Source organism: Xiphophorus couchianus, chromosome 5 (genome assembly GCF_001444195.1).
Source record: "Xiphophorus couchianus chromosome 5, X_couchianus-1.0, whole genome shotgun sequence".
Lineage (NCBI taxonomy): Eukaryota > Metazoa > Chordata > Actinopteri > Cyprinodontiformes > Poeciliidae > Xiphophorus > Xiphophorus couchianus.
The window spans coordinates 24,109,800-24,129,775 of NC_040232.1; the positions used below are offsets into that span (position 1 = coordinate 24,109,800).

Here is a 19,976-nt window from a genome sequence, read left to right on the forward strand (position 1 = left end):
CATAATTCATGAAAATACTGAATTACAACAAAAAATAAATAAACTGATACACAATGGTTTAAGCACCTGGCTACAAAATGGTTTGTTTATAGGTATAAAATGTAACCAAAGAGTCAAACTGCTGAAATGTGGGTATTCATCAACAAATGGGCAAAATGACCCAAAGCCCGAGAAAATCAGACATAATATTTAAGCCCTGGATGCACCTAGATATGAAACAAATATAGCCAGATATTACACTCTGTTAGAGCATGTCATTTTTGACATCAATAGAATTAGAGTTGACCTTTTTATACCCAATAATTGTCATTAAAATAAATGAAGAAAGAAAGAATCCATCGCCTTTAAGACCTTGTGAGTTTTGGGCGTCTAACGGATCAAACGACCAAACGCTCAAACACAAAAGATCGTTTTTACATTATTATAACACAAAAACATATAACAAATTACTTTAAAAAATTGTAGCCAAACGTTCCTATAGTTGTAATTTTTTTTGTCATATTTTCAGTCATCACCATGTTGATTCTTCTCTGTCTACAAAATATAATAAAATAACACAAACCATCTGAGCTGTGCTTAACTAAACCTCCCCAATCACAACTACACAAACAAATGATGAATCAGTCTCCTGGTGTGTGTATATATATATATATATATATATATATATATATATATATATATATATATATACATGTGTGTGTGTGTGTGTGTGTGCATTTCAACTGATTTCATGTCCATTTCATCACTAACTGTGTGCTGCTGCTCCCATCCACTCGCATTGTGCCAGACCAGATTCCAGCAGAAACAGTCTGACAGCAGCAGAGCTGGTACAGCAGAAACAACGCAGCGCTGAAGCCCCTCCATCTGCTGTGGCTAATGATGATGATGCTCTCTCTAGCCCCGAGCGCAACTGTGAGAGGTAGATTTACACCCATAATACCCCTGGGGTGTGTGGGCGGGGGGTGGGTGGGGGGGCTCTGGAGCTAGCAGAAACACCGTCACTCTATCACTTTCTATATGATAGCTGGCAGAGCAGGTAACAATGGCCCGGCAACAATGTCTTTTTTGTGTTACTGACAAGTGCCTTATTTGGTTGACACAACCCGCCTGTGCATGCGAGGGGTGGCACTGAGCACACAGAGGAAACGGATGACAGCTACACCATTGACACGTCGCGTTTTAGCGAAAATCACAGCACATTACGTTAAAAAAAAAAAAAGCAGGGTGTGCATGCGTGTGTGTGTGTGTTTGTGCGTCTGAGTGATAGGAGGTAGGCAAGGACCGACTCTGATACACTAATTGGAATGGTGGCAGAAATGGAAAACAGGCATCATATTGAGCTTTTTTTTTCCTAGTTACTCCGTAGCAAACACAGAGAGTCCGTAATTGCCCCCGCAGTTTAGGAGCCTTAAACTCGCTGTAAAGCTGGACGAGGGGAGCAGCTCTGACATCTATCTTCTAAAACAAGCGAGAGGCACAAAGAGTGGTGTGTGTGAGAGAGAGAAGAAGAGAGAGAGTGTGTGGCAGGGCGGGAGATGTAGAGAGCTCCTCGGGGATTGAGTGTTCATGCACAGTAAATGGAAGTGGCACAGCTCTGACCTTTGAGCCTCGGCGTACGAGTAAAGTGAAGGCGCTGTCAAAATATTGCTTCAGAAATGACAATCCACCTCGCCGGTCCCAAGCCTTGACACGGGAGGCAAGTGGAGAGCCGTAACCCGCTGATCCCGACATTACAAATGAGGGGATTATCATGACAACAAACCGCAGCTCGACACGCCTCATACCCTAAAGATATTCTGGCACTGCCCCCTTATTATCGGCGCCGTCCGCCCGACGCTCTGCAGATAGCCGACGACAACACCGGAAATCAGGAGGAACGGGAGCCGTTGTGTGTCAAGATCCCCCAAATAAAATTTCAAATCAGGTTTTTTTTTTGTACTGGAACTTCCTCCACTTAGCAACATTCCTGTCATTATGTTACATTTGGCATTTATCGTATCGTTTATTGTGATACCTCTCTTATCATGATAAGAATGTAGATTTATTGTTGCCACAACAAATCCTAATTATTTATGTTTAAAACCCCCCCAACTGTCTGTGTTGTTGGAATTGTTAGTTTTATCCAATGTTTATTGTATTAAAAGCAATATGAGTTACTGTGACCAGTTTAGAGACACAAATCACACTTCTTTATGTGACCCATCTCCCAAAGAAAGGTATTACAAGTGGGACTGTTTTTCAAGAAATAATTATTTGTGTTTGTGGGACTATAAATGCTGTGACACACAGTCTTACAGTTGCCTAAAATAGTAGTAATAAAACATTTTTATTGTCACATTTATGATTATCAGAACAGTACCGCAAATTCTCATGATAAAACTTTAGGTCGATAGTGCTTACCCTTAGATAACAATAACAGTGATGATAAGAACTATTAATTACTTATTTGTTGGGTAACTGTTTGACTGTGACTGCATGACAGCAATTATATTGTCACTTCTGTCGTTATCTCGGGGTTGACGATATGGACTTATAGTTATATCACAATAATTTGCAGTATTATTGTGATAATGATAAAAGTCACTACCCTTGACTAGAAATTGAATTTGTATCACTAAGCTGCACACAGTAACTGTAATTTTAAACTTATTAGTATTTATTGATGCTTTCACTTAAACAGTGGAGAAAATAGTAAAACTATCAACCCTGGCAAAAACGACAGTTTTTTGCGGGGTTTAAAACACCATTAATTGAAATCTATCTAAATTCTTATCATGATAAGAAATTTATCACAATAAATGACAAAACGACACAATAAACACCCGCCTCCACAGTTACCGCAATACTGCTCCAAAAATATCGTGACTAAACCTTCAGCCCTGCTGACACAATTGCAGAACTTTGGGGATTTGGCAGCGGAGGAGCTCATTCGCAACTTCATTTTCACCCGTGTAATGATCCAAGTCCACAGAGAGCAGCTCACTCGTAAAAGAATACCAAAATATCACAAATAATTACTGGTGTTCTGAGAGCAAACTCGGGAACAAAGACAGGCGGCTGTAATTATATCCTGCCGTGTACGGCATGTCAATGGGCCACCTTCGTTTCAACGATGGGGCAATCCCTAGGGCCGTCAAAATGATGTCCAAATTATTTTTTGGGGGTGGGGGTTTAGGGGGACTCTGTTGCAGAGTGGCCCAATTATCATATTTACAGGTAGCCGCACTATGACAACACTGATGTTTACACCTGTCTCGGTGAGACGACGAGGTTTACACTCCGTAATTTAGCAAATGTACAGTATGCATATGAGCTCGTTTGGCAGGGATTTAAATTAGGTCAAAAACGGAATACATCAATAGCAACCCATATGTGCATCTTTCTGTTTCTTTTTCCTCCCCTCCCCTCCCCATGTCTTCTTTGCTCAGAAAGCTTGGCGATGAAGCAGCTTGACGACTGCACGAGTGTGATATGTGCAAATCACATTTGCAGATGAGCTTGAAACTCCCTTTTAATATTCAGATATCAGACATCCTCCGCGCCGAGAAAGCCCGCTAAGACGCGATTCCGGCAGAGAGAGCGAGAGGGAAAGGCAAGATCCGCGTCATTAAGGGAGTCGTTAGAGGCTCGGTTTACATTTTTACATATTTCACCCCCTGAAAAAAATGTACAACCAAGTAAAAACATCACCAGCTATCTGAGATAACAATGCAAATTTTTTTTTTTTTGTCAGAAGATTCTGTCGAAATCCAAAAGTCGCTCAGGTCTTTCTTTTCTCCCCCCCGTTATTCTCTGGCTTAACACTCCCAGATTATACGCTTTGATTCCTTTTGGTTTTTCTTCCCCCGCCTGAGAAGTCGCATGCAGGCTCACTGGAGTCAGAGATGGTGAAAGGTGCGTCTGCCACGAGGAACGGGGAACACGTGTCCCCGGAGTCTGCCAACAGCTCATCAAACACACTGGACTGGTGGATGGACGCCGGCCCGGCTGGCATTCAGAAAGCGCCTGAAGAGGCACAGAACCCATCGCCGACTCGGGTTTGCTTCTTTCAGTCGGAACCACAAAGAACAACCCTGTTCGCTGACCGTGTCCCACCTCACTATGACGACAAGGTGGCATTATTTCCCCCCTTTCTACGCTAGGTACACAGACATTGTAACTTTGATTTAAGGGCTCAACTTAATTTCTCTGAATGCAGCCCCAGCGGTTCGCCCTACCTCCTTCATTTCTTAGCTCTGCACCAAAATTTGTCCCTGTGCCATTTTAATTACAGCCAAGGCAATCTTTATGGTGGTATTCCGTGAGAACACCAATCTGCAAAAAAGGTGATAAGTAGAACTGCCACCCAGCTTTTGGTATCAGTAATAAACAGACACTTAATTGAATAATTTGACCTAAAAGGCTGATCCTGAGAAATAGCATGCTGGGAAAAAAAAAATATATATATATATATTTATATTATTTTGAACCTTGAAGACTGTTGGGTGTTTTGCATGACGCCTGCAGTGGGGGAACTACACAGCGGGTTTGGCTGGTTGCCCGCCAACTCGCCAATGTGGGCCATGCTGAGTCTTTACGGAGCAGATAAGTGAGCCTTTGGTATCCTGGAAGCCTTCGGATGTGTGTGTGTGTGTGTTGGGAAAGGGAGTTGACACATGTATGCACGAGTGTGTGTGTGAAGGCGCGTGTGTGGGGGTGAGTATGTCCGATACGGGCATGAAGTGTGCTCGCTCGAGAGTCCGTCTCCGGCTAAATGTGTGTCTCTCTAAAGACACACACATGGCGGCGTTCCGCAGAGTCTCAGAGACAATGACTCGCGGCACCTTCGCCGTTTAAGGATTGCTGTTGGGCAGTGTGTGTGTGTGGGGGGGTGATGGCTCAGATTCAACACTGCAGCAGGTTTGCACGGAGCTCCCCGATAAAACGAGAAAACAAAAAACAAAAACGCAAAAGCCTCCACTCTCTCTTCCCTCTCTCTCTTCATCATTCTCCCTCTCCCTCCACAGTTCAGCACTGATTTGACTGCTAGCATAATTTTGCAGAGGAGACTATTTGCAGATGCAGCGGAGTTATCAATCCGAACAGACACACAATCCGGGTCCAATGTCACTTCTCCTCATTATGTTAATGGTTAATACATGCAAATGAAAACATTCCGGCAATTTGATTTCTTTGAAGATAGTTTGCATATTGTCTTAGCCATAATGATGGTACACTTTCTCCCACAGCTTGGATTTATGCAAGGCTAGTTAGTTCATTTTTATCAGCTCTGAGTTCATTTCTAGGGCTACTGGAATGTGATTTCCCCTTCCCCTCACTGTTTAGCTAATTAGGATTCAGGTACCATAAGCAGATTTTTCACGCTATTGGTGTTTTTCTTAATTAAGAAACAAATGAATTCTCCCCAGCAAAATAGATGGAACAACGGGATAGGGTGCCAGGGGCCAGATGCGGCACTTCTTAATTAGAAGTCACTCCATTGTCTGAGGTTTTTTAATGAAGCCCCAATCTAAATGGATATCAAAAAAGCTTCTAGAGAAGAAGAAGAAGAGAAAAAAAACACTCACACATGCACACACTGGCCATTTAAAATAATAAGGAAATAAAGATAATGAAAGACAAAAGATATGTACTGGCAGCCCCAGCTCACACCTCTGATTTAGTGCGTTCGGCACTCTCGTCAACCCTGGGTGAGCCCTATTAAAACAGCTCAGTCCCTGGTCAGAACCCGCCCCGCCCCGCGGCCATGTCTGCCGTTCTGCCAAGCCAACAGTGGAACGCGCTCTTTTCAACTTCTCATCAAAGATGGAAGTTTCTTTGCCTCCCCCTTTGGCGGATTATCGACCATTTCTGAAAACTTCCTCCGGCTGTCAGCTTCCTGACTTGCAGAATGTGCGCTCATCACATCGAGGGTTAAAGAGGGAACTGGTCCGCAACTGGTGTAGACGGGATGAATAATAAAAGAGTCAAAGTTTTTGTTTCGGAAAGCCGTCTCGGCCGGTTTGTCGCTGTAGCGACCAAAGATGATAACATCGGGTTCCGCGTTTAACAGAAGTAAAAAAAAAAAACAACAAAAAAACTTGCAACGTTGCCCACATGTGCTGCCAACCTCATCAGTTCTTCTTCAGACAGCATGGCTTAGGAGCTCCCGGAGGATGGGCCCATGCCCACTGATACGGGGCCCAGCAACCGCCTTGTCCAGGGCCAAGCATCCCTACACCCAGAGGCTGTGCCATCAATGCCATGACTTGTGCCAGACTGGATCGCACCCAGCAATCCATTTCAAAGGTTTTTTTTATTTTTTTTTATGGATCAGGTATGCAGTGTGATTTTCCTTTCCCTTTGTAATGCACCGTGTCAAAGGCGAGCTAGGCTGACTTTAAAGCCACATACTAGGGTTTTTTTGCCTTTCATTTGAAGAGAAGACATAATTGATTTCTGACTTAGCAAATGTCAAGTTAGAGAAGATTAAATAAAAGGCCAAAACCCAAAGAATCAATTGGCGTTGTGGGAACGTTGATCTGCACAGTGTTTTGTTGATTGTGTTAGTAGTTTCTGAAGCTATGTCTGTATCGCTACGCATTTGCTAACATAGGATGTTCACAGTACTGTAAACTTGAAAGGGCAGCATTATGTGTTTTCCAGGCACCCAGTGCTATTTTACAGCACAATCAAGAAACAATGTCACCTTCAGTTATAAAAGTTCAACCAGGTGTCTGCTAATTGCTGCTTGCTAGTCTGGGGGAGAAGACTGCTCTGTGAGGCGGGAGCTCGGAAACTGCAGCTATGAGGAGTTTGACATTACTTGAACGAAAATTTTAAACCAAAATGTGCAACACAGTCAAATTAGTTTCATGTAAAGCAAAAAGTAACAATCATCTGTACGTAGCAGGAGTTTATTTATTTATTTACAATAATAAGTGTTCCTTCTCTTTATAACACATTTGGTAGAATTGATAGCTAGACTGCTGCTGCAGAAACAAGCTTCCCATAATTTACTCATTGTTACCAACTTAGCCACACTGTTATGTTTAGAAACTATTCAGATCTCTGTATGAAAGTCCGCAAAAAAAAATCAAACTGTAATTGACTTACTTTGCTGCGACATAAGCTATGGTATACAAAAAGTTACAAATATTCATGTTTTACTGGTTTTGCTTGCAGGCCTCCAATTGAACTGGAGGGTTAAAACCAAACCAAAACGTTTTAACTATAAAGAGTGCATCTTTGTAGTCAGAATCACCAGGAAACCCATGAAAAAAAAAAGAACGTTTGGTACAGCCAGAAGCAACATTCCTTACTATGAGTTGGCAACAGGAAACTTACCACCACTAAATGTTTTTTCATTTAGTTTTAAAAAAAACCCATTAACTTAATAGGAGTAATAGTGTTGCTATCACAACAGGAGATATTTCCAAACATCAAATTTGTTTATTTCTGTCAATGTGCAGCAACAGGTGGGGAAGGGGTATAGTTCCTATATGTTCCACAGAGCTGGAGAAAACTCAGACTGGCTCTTTTACCGGCATTCAATTAAAATGACATTAATTTTGAAACCTTCGTATGCCATAAAACCAATAAGCACCTCATGATTATATATCCAGACCTGTCTTAAAAAAGTCATCTTCAGATAAAGTCAGCTGCCACTTCATCCATTATTGAGTCAGTTTATTCGCACATTATCTGCTGTCTCTGGGTTCATGGAGTCTGAACCCATTTTTAAAAACAACAATTTTACTTCCCCCATTTTTAAACACTCCTATTTATCCAGAAAATTACCATAATCCCCCTGGATGTTCACTCGTGTGCTCTCGTGTCATTTAGAGCACTGCTTGTTTATTTATATCTGTGAATGAGATTAGGGGGGAAGATTACTTAGCACAGACATATGAATAGCGATCAAAAGACTGCAGGATAGGGTAAGTCTTTCTGTGATTGCTCAGCTTTTTTTCCTTTTCTTTCCCCCCCCAAATCTACCGCTTGGTGTATTAGAACAATGTGAGTGGCTGTGCTCCATACAGTGTGACAACAATAATACAAAATCCTCAGGGACTGAATCGCATGTAAACACTCCAGATCAGCACACTGGCACAAAGTGTCCTCTAATGCAGCAAAAAATTAGTTTTGATCCTGACGGTTGAGCCGAGGGGAAGTAAAGGAAAGTGGTAGATGGTTCAGAGAAGTGACATCACTTGTTGGACAAACGTGCAGTTTAAAACGCTTCTGCTGTCTGTGCAAAGCAAAGTCTTGAGCAAACAAGCCCCCATTACAATTATTACTATTCGAAGCAAAACATTTTGTGTGGACACAAAAGTGACACTCCAGATGATTTATGAGCAGCTTCAAAGTATTTTTCTTTTTTTGTGTGTGTCCATCCATGTTGCGCAGGGTGGAAGGAGGCACCGGTCCAGTCAATTATCAGTGGGAAGACAGAGAAACGTGTCACTCATGTGTACACAATGAGAAAAAAAAAAAAAGACAGGTGAACACAGCAAAAATACTAGCAGCTGAAGCCTAAAAAAAAAAAAAAAAAAAGTCCAAAAATGCAAATGAGCCTGCACACAGATGCAACTACCGGCATCGACTCGCAGTTTTGACAAAGAAACTTTGCGAGGAGGATTTATTTGAAGCGGCAAACGAAAAGGAGGGGACGGATCTCAGAACCAGTTGGCTAATTATTTATCCTGCTGGTTTTATGGCTCTCATTAATTTCCCTCCCCTCTCTCTTTACCTTCCATTGAAAGTCTGAAGTCAACGTGCATCTGGCGCTGATAACGCCGGGGTCTCAGCCTGCTTCGCAGCCCCCTTTCCAACCCACCTACACATAAACACACACACACACACACACATACACACACGCACCCATGAGGGAAAAAGCTCTGGCGCACTCCCTTCTTGAATAATGCCATTAAAAATAGCAGCCAAGGCAGCAAAACATGCACTCGTGCTGGATGGTATTTCGGGAGAAAGTATAACGTCACCTCCTTAATTCATTACACTGAAAGGGGTGGCGGTCCAGAGAGGTGAAGCAATTTATACATCATCAAATTAATTTAGTATATATTATAAATAAATACGCGCCAATCAGAGTGTGGTGCTCCGAAAAATAAGTTTTTCTAATTTTTGACCCGTCAATGCAGATACCAGATACAATTTCTCTGTGATTAACAATGTTCAAATATTTTTGTCAAGCCTTCCAGCTGTGAGGAGCCAATAATGATTTAAATTGGGAGCAGAGATGATGTCACACTGTGTGTGTGAGAAAGAGAAGTGACTGTAAAGAAGAAAAAAAAAAGGGTTTCCCCGTTTTAGCAGGAACACAAAAGTACAACTTCAATAGCATTGCCAGCTATAAACAGATGCACAAATTGCAAATCCTAACCATGACTTTAAGATTTGTAATTTTCTGCCAAAAGTTTCAAAAGTGGGACACAGACACAGGTCTGTCTGTCTGTCAGAGATCAACTTTGCTGCGTTCCTGTTAGCTGCTTAAGTCAACGCAGATTTAAGTTGCCAGGCTGACAAAACGGCCCCAAGGCGGGAATAAATTACTTCCGGGTGGTTTGTTGTTCCTTCAAAAGTTGGTTCTGAAACAACCCTTTAAAAGTGCAAAATAAGGAAGTAACAAAATACCCAACATATCCTGAAGCCTAGCTCTCTGTTGTAGCAGCCTGAATGAACAACCGTTATGAAAATAGAGCTTCCTTAAACAGGAAGTTTTACAAAAAATTGACTTCTTTGAGCTTTATATCGTGTCATAACGTCATTTCCTGATCAAACACACACCTGAGTGTTGCTTTGAATGATTCATGCATGGCGGCCATTGGAGGTGCATAAGCGTCTGCTCATATAACAAGGTGTCCATTAACCCAAAGCCTTGGTTCACAGCCGAGCTCCCATCCCACAGAGCACTCCTCCCCCACAACTCCTCCACTCAGTTCCTTCAGACTAGCGGCAGCAGCAATTTACTCCTAGTGGAACTTCACGCCTGCTGAGCTCATAAGAAAGCCTGTGAACATCAAAGAGGAGCATTGTGCTGATGACGTGCTTAGGGTCGGGGGATGTCAGACAGGGTAGGAGGTTCTTAAAGAAACAGAGGCCAATTTCAAGGTGTTATATCAAGCTATGATGCAAAATCAAATTTCTTCTAAGTTATTTTTTAATATATACATTCAATCAATTCAATTCAATAAATTAATAATGTAATAAATTAGTTTGATCATTTCCATTTGCATGATTATTTGATTTTCTCTTGCGTGTCTCTGTTTACCAAAGACTGGATGATTAAAGTCTTCGGTCTGGTACATTGGTCTCAACTAAGGAGTTTTTGAAGAGAAAATGTTTACAGAGACTTCAGTGTCCATTTTATTTGTTGTTCTGTTGCTTTGTTTATTTATTTTGGATATTTAGAATGTCTTCCAGTTCCAGAGTTAGATGTTTATTAGAAAATTAAGTTAATTGATCTTTGAGAGGATCTACTTGTGTTATTATGCCATTACCATTATGTTACTTGAAAATCGTCTCAAAACAACAATATTATCGCTTATTGCGATAACTTCTGTGACAATTTATCATTCAGCAAAATACAGCGTTTTCATAACAGCTGAAGCTCACAGTTACTTATGTGGCCAGAAAACATAACACCGCCCCTTTAAACATCATCTCACATGTATTTGACTCATGATATTAGAAAAAAAAGCTGTGTCTTCCTCCAGCAGTAATTACTTCAATACTGAAGAGTGTTGTTAGTATGACCAGCCAGTGTACATGGATGGTTTGCTCCTTTATCAGAAAAAAGAAATGTTTTACTAATCGTCCTTATCAGAGCCAAATTGATGTTTCAGTCCACCTCTAATTAGAAAACATAAAAGATTTCAAAGAATCCACTATATGAAAAATTGCACCTTACCCCCCCCCCTTTTTTTGTCTCTGACAAACGCTTTGTCTAATCTCCCTCTCTGTCACCTTCTGTCACTTGCTTTTCAGGGAAGGGTGCCTAAGATTGGCCAAGCCTTGCTTCTCTGGTGAGATCGCACCCCAGCAGGTCTGAACCGGGGCCTGTCCGCCACTCCCTACCCCGCCTAGCTTCTCACACTCTCCAACACCCCCTTGTTCCCCTCCACCCAGAGCTGTCCATCACCCAGGGTGATCCCTGTCACAACAAATGAACCGAAACCCCTCATACAGAAAAGGCCTGACTGAACCAAGCAGCTAATTTGAGCCATTTCTTTCTTAGAGGGTGAACCGATAGAGGCTGCGAAAAGGGTCATATTTTCAAAAAGAGACACGGAGTGGGCGAGGATTTCTGAAAAGCAAATATTGCCGACTTGTGCCGACTTCAAACAGCAGTCAGATGGCAGAGACTACCTGAGCGGTAGAGAGGGGCGACACCGGAGAAAGGGCTAAAAGAAGTCTCGGTGCTTCCTTTCATGCCCGTCTTTACAGGAAACCGAGAGCATTTTATTTCTCCTCTGGCATGCAGTGAAAAGTAAACATGACACACTCATGGTTCATGGAAATTGGAAATTTCAGAGCGTAATCAGGGCTTCTGTGTTTCAGAATTAGATGTAAAAACCTCCGTCGCACCTTTTGCCATCCCATATGTCTTTAAAAAACACGCTTCAAACATATAAAAATGCCTTTTCTGAGTCAGATCCTGCTTATGGTTAACTCTGTTTGAAGGTTTCACACCCGAACCGTTTGGCGCAGAAACACACATCCGGGTCAGGTTGACTCACACGCCGGCACAAACTTAAAATGGAAGAGAAAACTTAACCCAGTTAGGTTCTGTCTGACTCTCCACAATGCCCCAGTAACGCTTTGTGGCAGTCGCGTCGGACTATCAGTGCTCAGGGGTCGTGGGCCTGGCCGGTCAAGATAAAAGAAACCCTGATGAAATGAAGCATGTGGGAGCAACAGAGGGGCTGAGCTGCACTGATGGAAGTCACTCTGAAAGGTGAGACTGTTAGCGGTGTGGTACTGACCCGAGCGACCCGGCTCACCGCTGGAGCTCTAGCAACTCTGCAACAATCCTGTCTGGGAAGAAGGGAGGTGGCACAGACACCAATCACTTCCCACTAAAGCTGCAGTCAAAAATCCGACAATAGCTTGTGTGGATTCTGCACACTTTTATCAATGTTTGTTCTTGATATATTGGGGCAATTTTGATCGCAACATGAAACAAAATGAATGAATTATTAATAGGGGCTCTTCCAACGTTAGCCAAATGCTAGTGCATTAGCTTGCCTCGAGAAGGAAGAGAAGCTTCGGAAGCAGCAAAATTTGTTTCTCCTCAGTGGAAATATTGTAACTCAACTATTTTCTATTTTATGGAAGACCTTATTAAGTCAGATATTTTAAACGCATAAGAATATTACAGAAAACACAGGATAGTGGATTAGGGCCTAGTCACAATTCAGTATTTATTGATTCTTCTATGGACCGTAATTCTAGATAATTAGTGAAAAATTTGCCAATTCATTGATTTTTTTGTGGCGTCTATCTAAGTTATTAGAGAGAAAATGCAGCTTTGGAAGCTGAAATACTCAGTCCAAGGATAGTTCAGCTTTCTAAGCGTGACCTGAGGTCATTTGTGGACCCTGGAATGATTTTCTAATCAAACAAAAGTCAGGCACAACACAAAACATTCATTTTTAATAACCAGAATTTGAATTGTCCTTTAGTTCATAGTAAATCTGACCACATTTACCCAGAGATTTTTACTCTAAAGCAGATTTTAATGCACCCAAATCTGCATTTAATTAATTTAAAAGACCTGAACAATTGCAGCTGGTATTTTCATAGAGAGTGACCCAATTCCCTTTCTTGTGCTGAAAATAGACTAAGTTTTTGTATGTTTTTCTTTTTTCCAAAATAAGTCCCAAAGAATTAGCAAACTGCATCCTCTTCTTTTAATGAGGCAAATGGGCAAAACTCCTTTTCAGGTTTTGGTCTAAACATAGATTTTCTACAAATAAATGTAATTTATTTTCCTTCATCAAAATATTAGATGTTTTCATTATTGTTGAGTTGGCAAAGGAAATTGGCAATTTCTTTGTGGAGTTAGCTCTTTAAAAAACTACTTTTAATTTGATTTTGGCCCATGTGACAAAAAGTTTGGACACCCCTGACTTAGTTGCTACTTGACATGTTTTTAAATATTTTTTACAGCATTTGCAAATGACTGGTGAATAACTTCATAGCTAAAGTACAGTATGTCTCTAATCAAAGGCTTCCATATTTCTTATTAAATAGTAAAATTGTCTAAGTTGATGCGGTGCATCTGTGAACATCAGTTTCATCTGGATTTCTATGTAATTTCAACTCTGCTTTTGGCTTTCAACTGGGTTTCCTCCAGGATTTTCCTTTTGCTTGCACTAGCCAGCCATCAACTCTGACCAACGTCCCTGTCACTGCCCAGAATGATGCCGCCACCACCGTGCTTCACTGCACAGATGGTGTTTTCAGGTGCAAAACTTCACACTGTGTAATCTACGAGTCAGTTAAGTAGAACGGCCATGACTTGGTAGATGAGTGGTGGAAGACGAAGGTGTGAACAGTGAGATTCCTAAAGCTACAAAATCGCAACTTTGACCTGTCCAGTGTTTCCTTTACTCTTTGTGATTCTGTTAACTCAGTAATCTTGTCTAGCAAACATCTGAGAACTTCATTCAAAAGATGTGTTTATGCTGGGATTAAATTACTCACCATTTATTAATTAAGCGACTTCTGAAGGAAATTGGTTCCACTGGATTTAATGTGGAGAGATCGAAGTACTGAGAGATGAATATAAATGTACACCAATGTTTCCAGACTTTCATTAAAACAGGGAAACCCTCCACTTTACAACAACTTTGTCACTCTTAGGCCTGACATGACAACAAATTTTCCTGGATGATAAATTGTCTCAAAAGTTATTGCTATAAGCAGAAATCTTGTATGAGGCGATTTTCAAGTGATATAGTGGTAATGGAAGAACACATTCTCAGAGATCAATAAACGTTCAATTCTAACAAACATTAAACAATGGAACTGGAAGACATTTTAAATATCCAAAATAAACAAACAAAATAATAGAAGCAAGAAATGAAATTAATTATAAAGTCTCTAAACAAAATTGTCCTTCAAAAAAGGGACTAGTTGAGACCAAAGCACCAGACTGAAGAGTTTAGTCATTCAGTTTTTGGTAGAAGGAGTGAGATAAATGAAGATAAATCATGAAACTGGAAATTACTGAGATGCGAATAATTGATTTCTTTGCTTATTACGACAGGTCTAGTCACTCTGTCACATTTTAATACATAAAATGGATATAAAACACACCGAAGTTTGCAGTTGCAGTTTTCTACGCTGCTGTATTTTCCCTTTCCCCGAGTCGTGACCCATTTAAATATTCCGACTCCTTCCGATAAAGTTGGAAGCTGACAACAATGAGGACGGAATTCCATAATCCTCAGCACCTGATTGAGCCGATGACACAAATCGTTATTTACTACTTGCGCACGGTAGTGGTGCGCTGCGTCGCTATCACTGAGCTGGTCAATATACATCACCATGCCCTCCTCCTCCACCGGATTACGGCTCTTATCTGAAATGATATTGAATAAAGCACACCTGCTGAAAACACAGAGTGGAGTGTTCTTGCTTGGCTTATGCTTTGAGAAAAAAAAATTTATAAATATATAACTCTTTATTGGAATTAAGATCCAAGTCAAGATTTGCCGCAGAAACAGCAGTTAGATTCCTGTTCCAGCGCCACGTCCTACACTTTATTCTCCGCTGCCTGGGGACCAGACCACAGTGTGCTGTTACCTATGAGCCACAGGGGTGTAATAGAATGCCTTTATGAAATATATAGCAACACCCCAATACCTTCTACAGATCATAGCATGAGGCTAGGACATTCGGTGAGTTTCTGTGTGTGTGTGTTCATAAGGCAAAGAAACAGAAATAAGGTCCCACGGGCTGACTTATGAAGGCATTCTGAAACGACCTGAAAGGAGATATTTTCTGATGTTCCATCACTGTAATTTCATTAATGTGCATGAATTGATGGTATAGGGTAAATTTATGCAGCTTAAGTAGATGCAACAACCTCCCTAAGCAATCCTGAGCATCCATTTAAAGGTCCCGAATGTGGTCTGGAGAGTTTTGTTGCACTCAATAGTTGATCTATTTACCTTATAAAAACCCAAAGTATTTGCACCCTTACACATGCAAATGTGTAAGGGTGTTTTGTTGTTTTTTGTCACAGTCTAATGTTATTGATAATCAAACAAGTTGTAGCATCCTGACACTGTCCTGCGCAAAAATACTTCCATAAGATGCTTTTAGCAAGTAGTAGTGAAGCTATAACCCAAAAATGGCTGCATATTGACTATCAGTTGGCATGAAGTTCAGAGTTTGACAAGGCAACTCCAAAACTTAGATTTTTTTTTTTTCCAGCTATCCACAGACAGAGTTGCTAGCGTGCTTTGGACGATAAGATTCTTCTTTTGCGTTACATAAAGTTTGTGGATGGTAAACTGAAGACCAGACATTCTCATTCAAGATTTCCTGCTTGGGAGCAAAATTCATTCGCTTACCTTGCTCAATTGCTTTATGCCCTTTTGTGACCTCCTGGATGAATCTTTGTTGTGTTCTTGAATTAATTTCAAGAACAAATTTCCTGAGAAGCTTCACCACTGTTCCATGTTTACTCCATGTGAAGTCATTAAGAAAACGTGGTCAACTGAGGACCTAAAACCTTAGAGATTCTTGAATTTTTTTGGATTAGGGCTTCTACTGAGCTTTTAGCCTTCTTCATTAAGTGATTTTGTTCCCGTTCTACAATTTAGCCAAAGCAAAAACAGAGGGAATCTGTTTGGTGGCATTTAGGACGTCTTTATTAGTGTCATTTATCCATTTTCCTTTCAGTCATAGTGTTTTACTTCTCCCTGACATCAACTCCCATCCCACGCACCCCAGCCATCACATCCCGCCACTGAGCTGTTTTTCTTTTGAATCGAGTAAAGCCTTTTGGTGTGTGGTTAGTGCACTTGGGCTGAGGATCTGATGAGAAGTGTGGGGTCTGTCACATACACATGCTCTAAGTACGTTCTAATTAGTTGATGTATGCAGGACCTCGTCCACGTTGGAGGGGAATCAAAAAGCAATCAACGCCCCATCCCTGATGAGCTCAGAGAGACGCACAGATCCACATTGTCTGCGGAAAGATGATGCGTGGCTGGACCTCAAACCCCCGGCTTTCCAAAACCACCATAATGCCGCGCAATCACCAGACATTATGCACGGATCTGAACCCCCAAAGCCACAGGCTAGAAGGAGAAAAAAAAGAAAGAAAGAAAGAAGAGGGAATGTTGAGTTCATAATTCAAAAGCCTGATTACCACGGACGCTCTTTTGAAAAGCTGTTGCGGAGAGCCAGAAGTGGGAGAATTGGCCTGTGAGTGCCACAAAATATGCTTTTAAATGCAGAGGGGAGGCATGTTTAAAAAACTGTCATGATTAAGAGCAATAGAGGGGAGATGGTAGAGAAATCAGCCGAGTTAAGATGACAACTAGTTGCCATGGAAAATGGGAGTCAGTAGCGGGTGTAAAATGAAGAGTTGATTCTTCTCAGTGGAGGGAAATCGAATGGAAATACAGAACCAGCCATAGCACAACTCAACGTTATCAGCATGAAAATGGTGGAAGAAACCCCGAATATCCTAAACATATGATCTAGAATTTTGTCACCCATTCATAATCTAATTTGACCAGAGGCCATGAAGCCGATTCGTTTCAGTAAAGACCATAGGTGTTTCGGCTGCAGGCTCCTGCGGAGACAGGCATGTGTGTCGCACAAAGACGGTCGGTTCACTTCGTACCGAAAGGGAGTCTGTATCACCATCTTATCTTCAAAGGACTGGGCAGGGGCTCAGGGGGAGCTGTGCCACCGCCTCGCCTCCGCACAGACACACACACACACACACAGGGGGGATTTGGACCTGCAAGCAGGAACCAGAGATCTCTCGGCCGGCACCCAGGCCTGGACCCTCCTCCAACTCGCCCGCGGAGAACAGGCAGGGTTCCTGCACACGCGGCACGACATCAGTGAGCTGATCCCCCACCGCCGCCATCTCCACCACCACCACCACCCTCCTCCACCTCATCATCTCTCTCCTTCCTTTCCTCCTCCTCCCCTGCAAAGCCCCTCTGCCGACTGCCTGCCCATTTGCTTGCTGGCCTCAGCTTGACGGAGGGGATGGGATCTGAACTCAACTTAGACACAGAGTTTCCACATTTCACAGATGGCTGGGAGAGGCTTTGCATGAGGTGAGGAGACAGAGAGATGGAAAGGAAAAGGGAGAGAGAGTGAGAGAGAAAGGCAGCCTGATCGGCGGCGCCGAAGCAGGGCCGATTTCACACCGCAGTTGAGAGCGCTAAAGCGGGCCGCCGTTAATCCACTCACTGAAGGGAAGGCCTGGAGCTATTCTGCCACCCAACCGCCATCTCTCTCCCACAAAGCCATAAACGGTGCATTATACAACTGGGCTTCGGAGACACTGCTGATAGGCTGATAGGTGGCAGACAAAGACCAAAAGCGTCCACAGGAGCGAAGCCACATGCAAGGGACCAAGGGGCCTTAGCGCGGGAGCAGAACGGCGACGCATTTATTCAGCCAAGATCTCCCAAACGCTGTACCTGGTGAGGTGAGGATGGTAAAAGGGGGCTATATCTGTCCCTCAGATGGAGTTAGTTCAGCCTTTTAGATTAATGCCTCAAGTCACAGATGGACACGTGCTAAAACTCCTCCTTCGTCTGCTCTCCAACAAAATGGCTCCGCTCGTCCCCCTCCCAACTCGTATCTACGGAGTTACCAAAAGTCTCCGAGATGAGCCTTTTGAACTTACAAAAAAAAAAAAAGGCAATCATTGTGAATGAAAGGAGACAGAAAATATATAAACATGGGGGAATTTAAATAAATTGCCACAAAGAAAATCACGTTGAGGGCAGCGAATTATGTAACGATAAGGCCCGCCACCAGCCTAAGCCACAAAATGAGATGTTTTACATGAAACGAACAGCGGTCTAGATTAGGGGGAGCCGTCCTGTTTAGACATGAAGCCAATTGGGTTGATATCACATGTGGAGAAAATGTGAAAGATAAGTGGGAACTATGAGAATTGTTATAATCCAGCTGTAACAAAAAGCTGAAGTACATTGGCTTTTTTTTCCCCCCAGAAGTGCTGCGCGATAAACATCTCTGATGAAAGAAGTTCATTACTTGTGCTCTGTGTAATGTAACATGCCGTATTATGAGTGTATGCCAACCTACAGTGAAGCGGCCTATAATGAAGTCCCGGGCATTTTAATGGACATCATTAGGTGAAAACATATAAGAGATAATTATGGTAATTACAAATCCCTTTTATTCGCCCCGAGTCTTTGACAAGGAGGTTGTCATATCAACCACTTCAAACAAACAAAGAGTTGTTGTCTCTTCCCCTAAATGATGTCCGGTTCTATTTGGATGGGAATTGTCTCCGGATTATCCTTTTTTTATTGTTTGGTTAGAGGCTGTGAATGGAGGCTACATTTCTTCTTTTTTTGTGTGAAAACTTGATTAAAACAAGCGATCCACAGTAGTTTGAATTTGACTTGCATTTGCATTTCCACTTCATTACAAGTGAGACCTTGATCTTTAAAGCAGCTCCCAGACAAAGCTAATGGACATGTCTGTTAGGCGTGGGCCCTCAAAGGAAAACCTATTTAACATCAGACATCAGTAAGGACACATTGTTGTTTATTTTATAGTTTTTTTGCAACAAGCCCAATTCCATGAAATCTTTCAATATCAGAACAGAATGACATGTCTCATTGAAGTTTAGTCTGTTTGTCTAGCTAAGCGCCGTCCAGTATGTGACTTTGTCTCTTTTAAAGCTGACAGTGCTGTAAATGTGCTTGAGATTCTTACTTTGAAGTAAACAAGGAAATGGATTTTAAGTTAATCTGTTGTTATATTTGCAATATATGCTAATATTTCATCCCAAAAAATATATACTTAGGTACAAAAACACTGAAGAAGCCTCAACTGCTTTTACATCATTTATGTGACACCATTTTGTGTTCTTGTTAGAAAAAAAATACTTTCAGAGTTCAACAGAGAAGATTTAGCTAAAGACAATTAGCTAACCCTTAACCACCAGTAATAAACTAAAAGAATAATTCACAGTATTTTTTTTATAACAAGAAAGGATGTATCAGACTAGTTATCGAAGACCAATGTATACAGAGGATTTAGAAATTTAGTTTGAAAACTACGGGTATTATGTTTTATAGATCTTTAATTGAGATTCCAGGGAAAATGCTAGACGTGCATAAAGTAGGAAAGTGTCACTAAAATAGATGCTGCAAAACAGGAAAAAAAGCTGTTGTTTGGAAATGGCTAAAGTATGGACAACAGCCACTTTCGAATAGGTCCATATATACTTGAGATCCTTTCTAAAAAGGTTTATAGCAAAATGTTTTAATAGTAAAAACACAGAATATACCTTTACATGAAATAATACTAACAATGGAAACCATCTTAGCATAACCGCAGAGGTTAGCATGCCCAGTCTTCCTTATCTATAGACGGTACAGCCAATCAGTGGCAAGGAAAATGAATGCTGCAACTGGATTGGCAGCTTTGCAAATACCAGCCAATAGCGTGTCAAGTACATTTTACCTATTCAGCTTGGGTACCTCAGTTACCCAAGCTGAATTTTCTTTCGAGTATTTTAGTTCCAAGAAAAATGAGTGGACAGGCAAATTTAACACAACATCCCATAGAAAAATCTGCTATTTGGTGAATCCGAGAACACTGAACTCTGAATAAGTGGAGAACCACTGTAAACTTATCAGATGTTTACACCATAATTTTGATTTACTTGTTTTTCAAAACATCAAATAGGTTCAGGGGGAGATAGTGCCAGCAGTCATTGTGCCATAGAA

At 41.6% G+C, this 19,976-nt stretch overlaps 1 protein-coding gene across 4 annotated transcripts in view; it reads right to left on the reverse strand.

Moving 5' to 3' along the window:
• zfpm2a (zinc finger protein, FOG family member 2a) overlaps positions 1–19,976 on the reverse strand; it is a 168,443-nt gene that overhangs the window by 136,382 nt on the left and 12,085 nt on the right. For 2 of the 4 annotated variants that reach the window (XM_028017832.1, XM_028017831.1), the window contains exon 1: positions 8,732–8,777. The exons of the other annotated variants lie outside the window; for them this stretch is intronic. In XM_028017832.1, coding sequence (XP_027873633.1) covers positions 8,732–8,762 — 31 coding nt within the window. In that variant the 5' untranslated portion in view covers positions 8,763–8,777. Of the gene's footprint in view, positions 1–8,731; positions 8,778–19,976 lie in introns of those variants that run through there. 4 annotated transcript variants of the gene reach the window in all.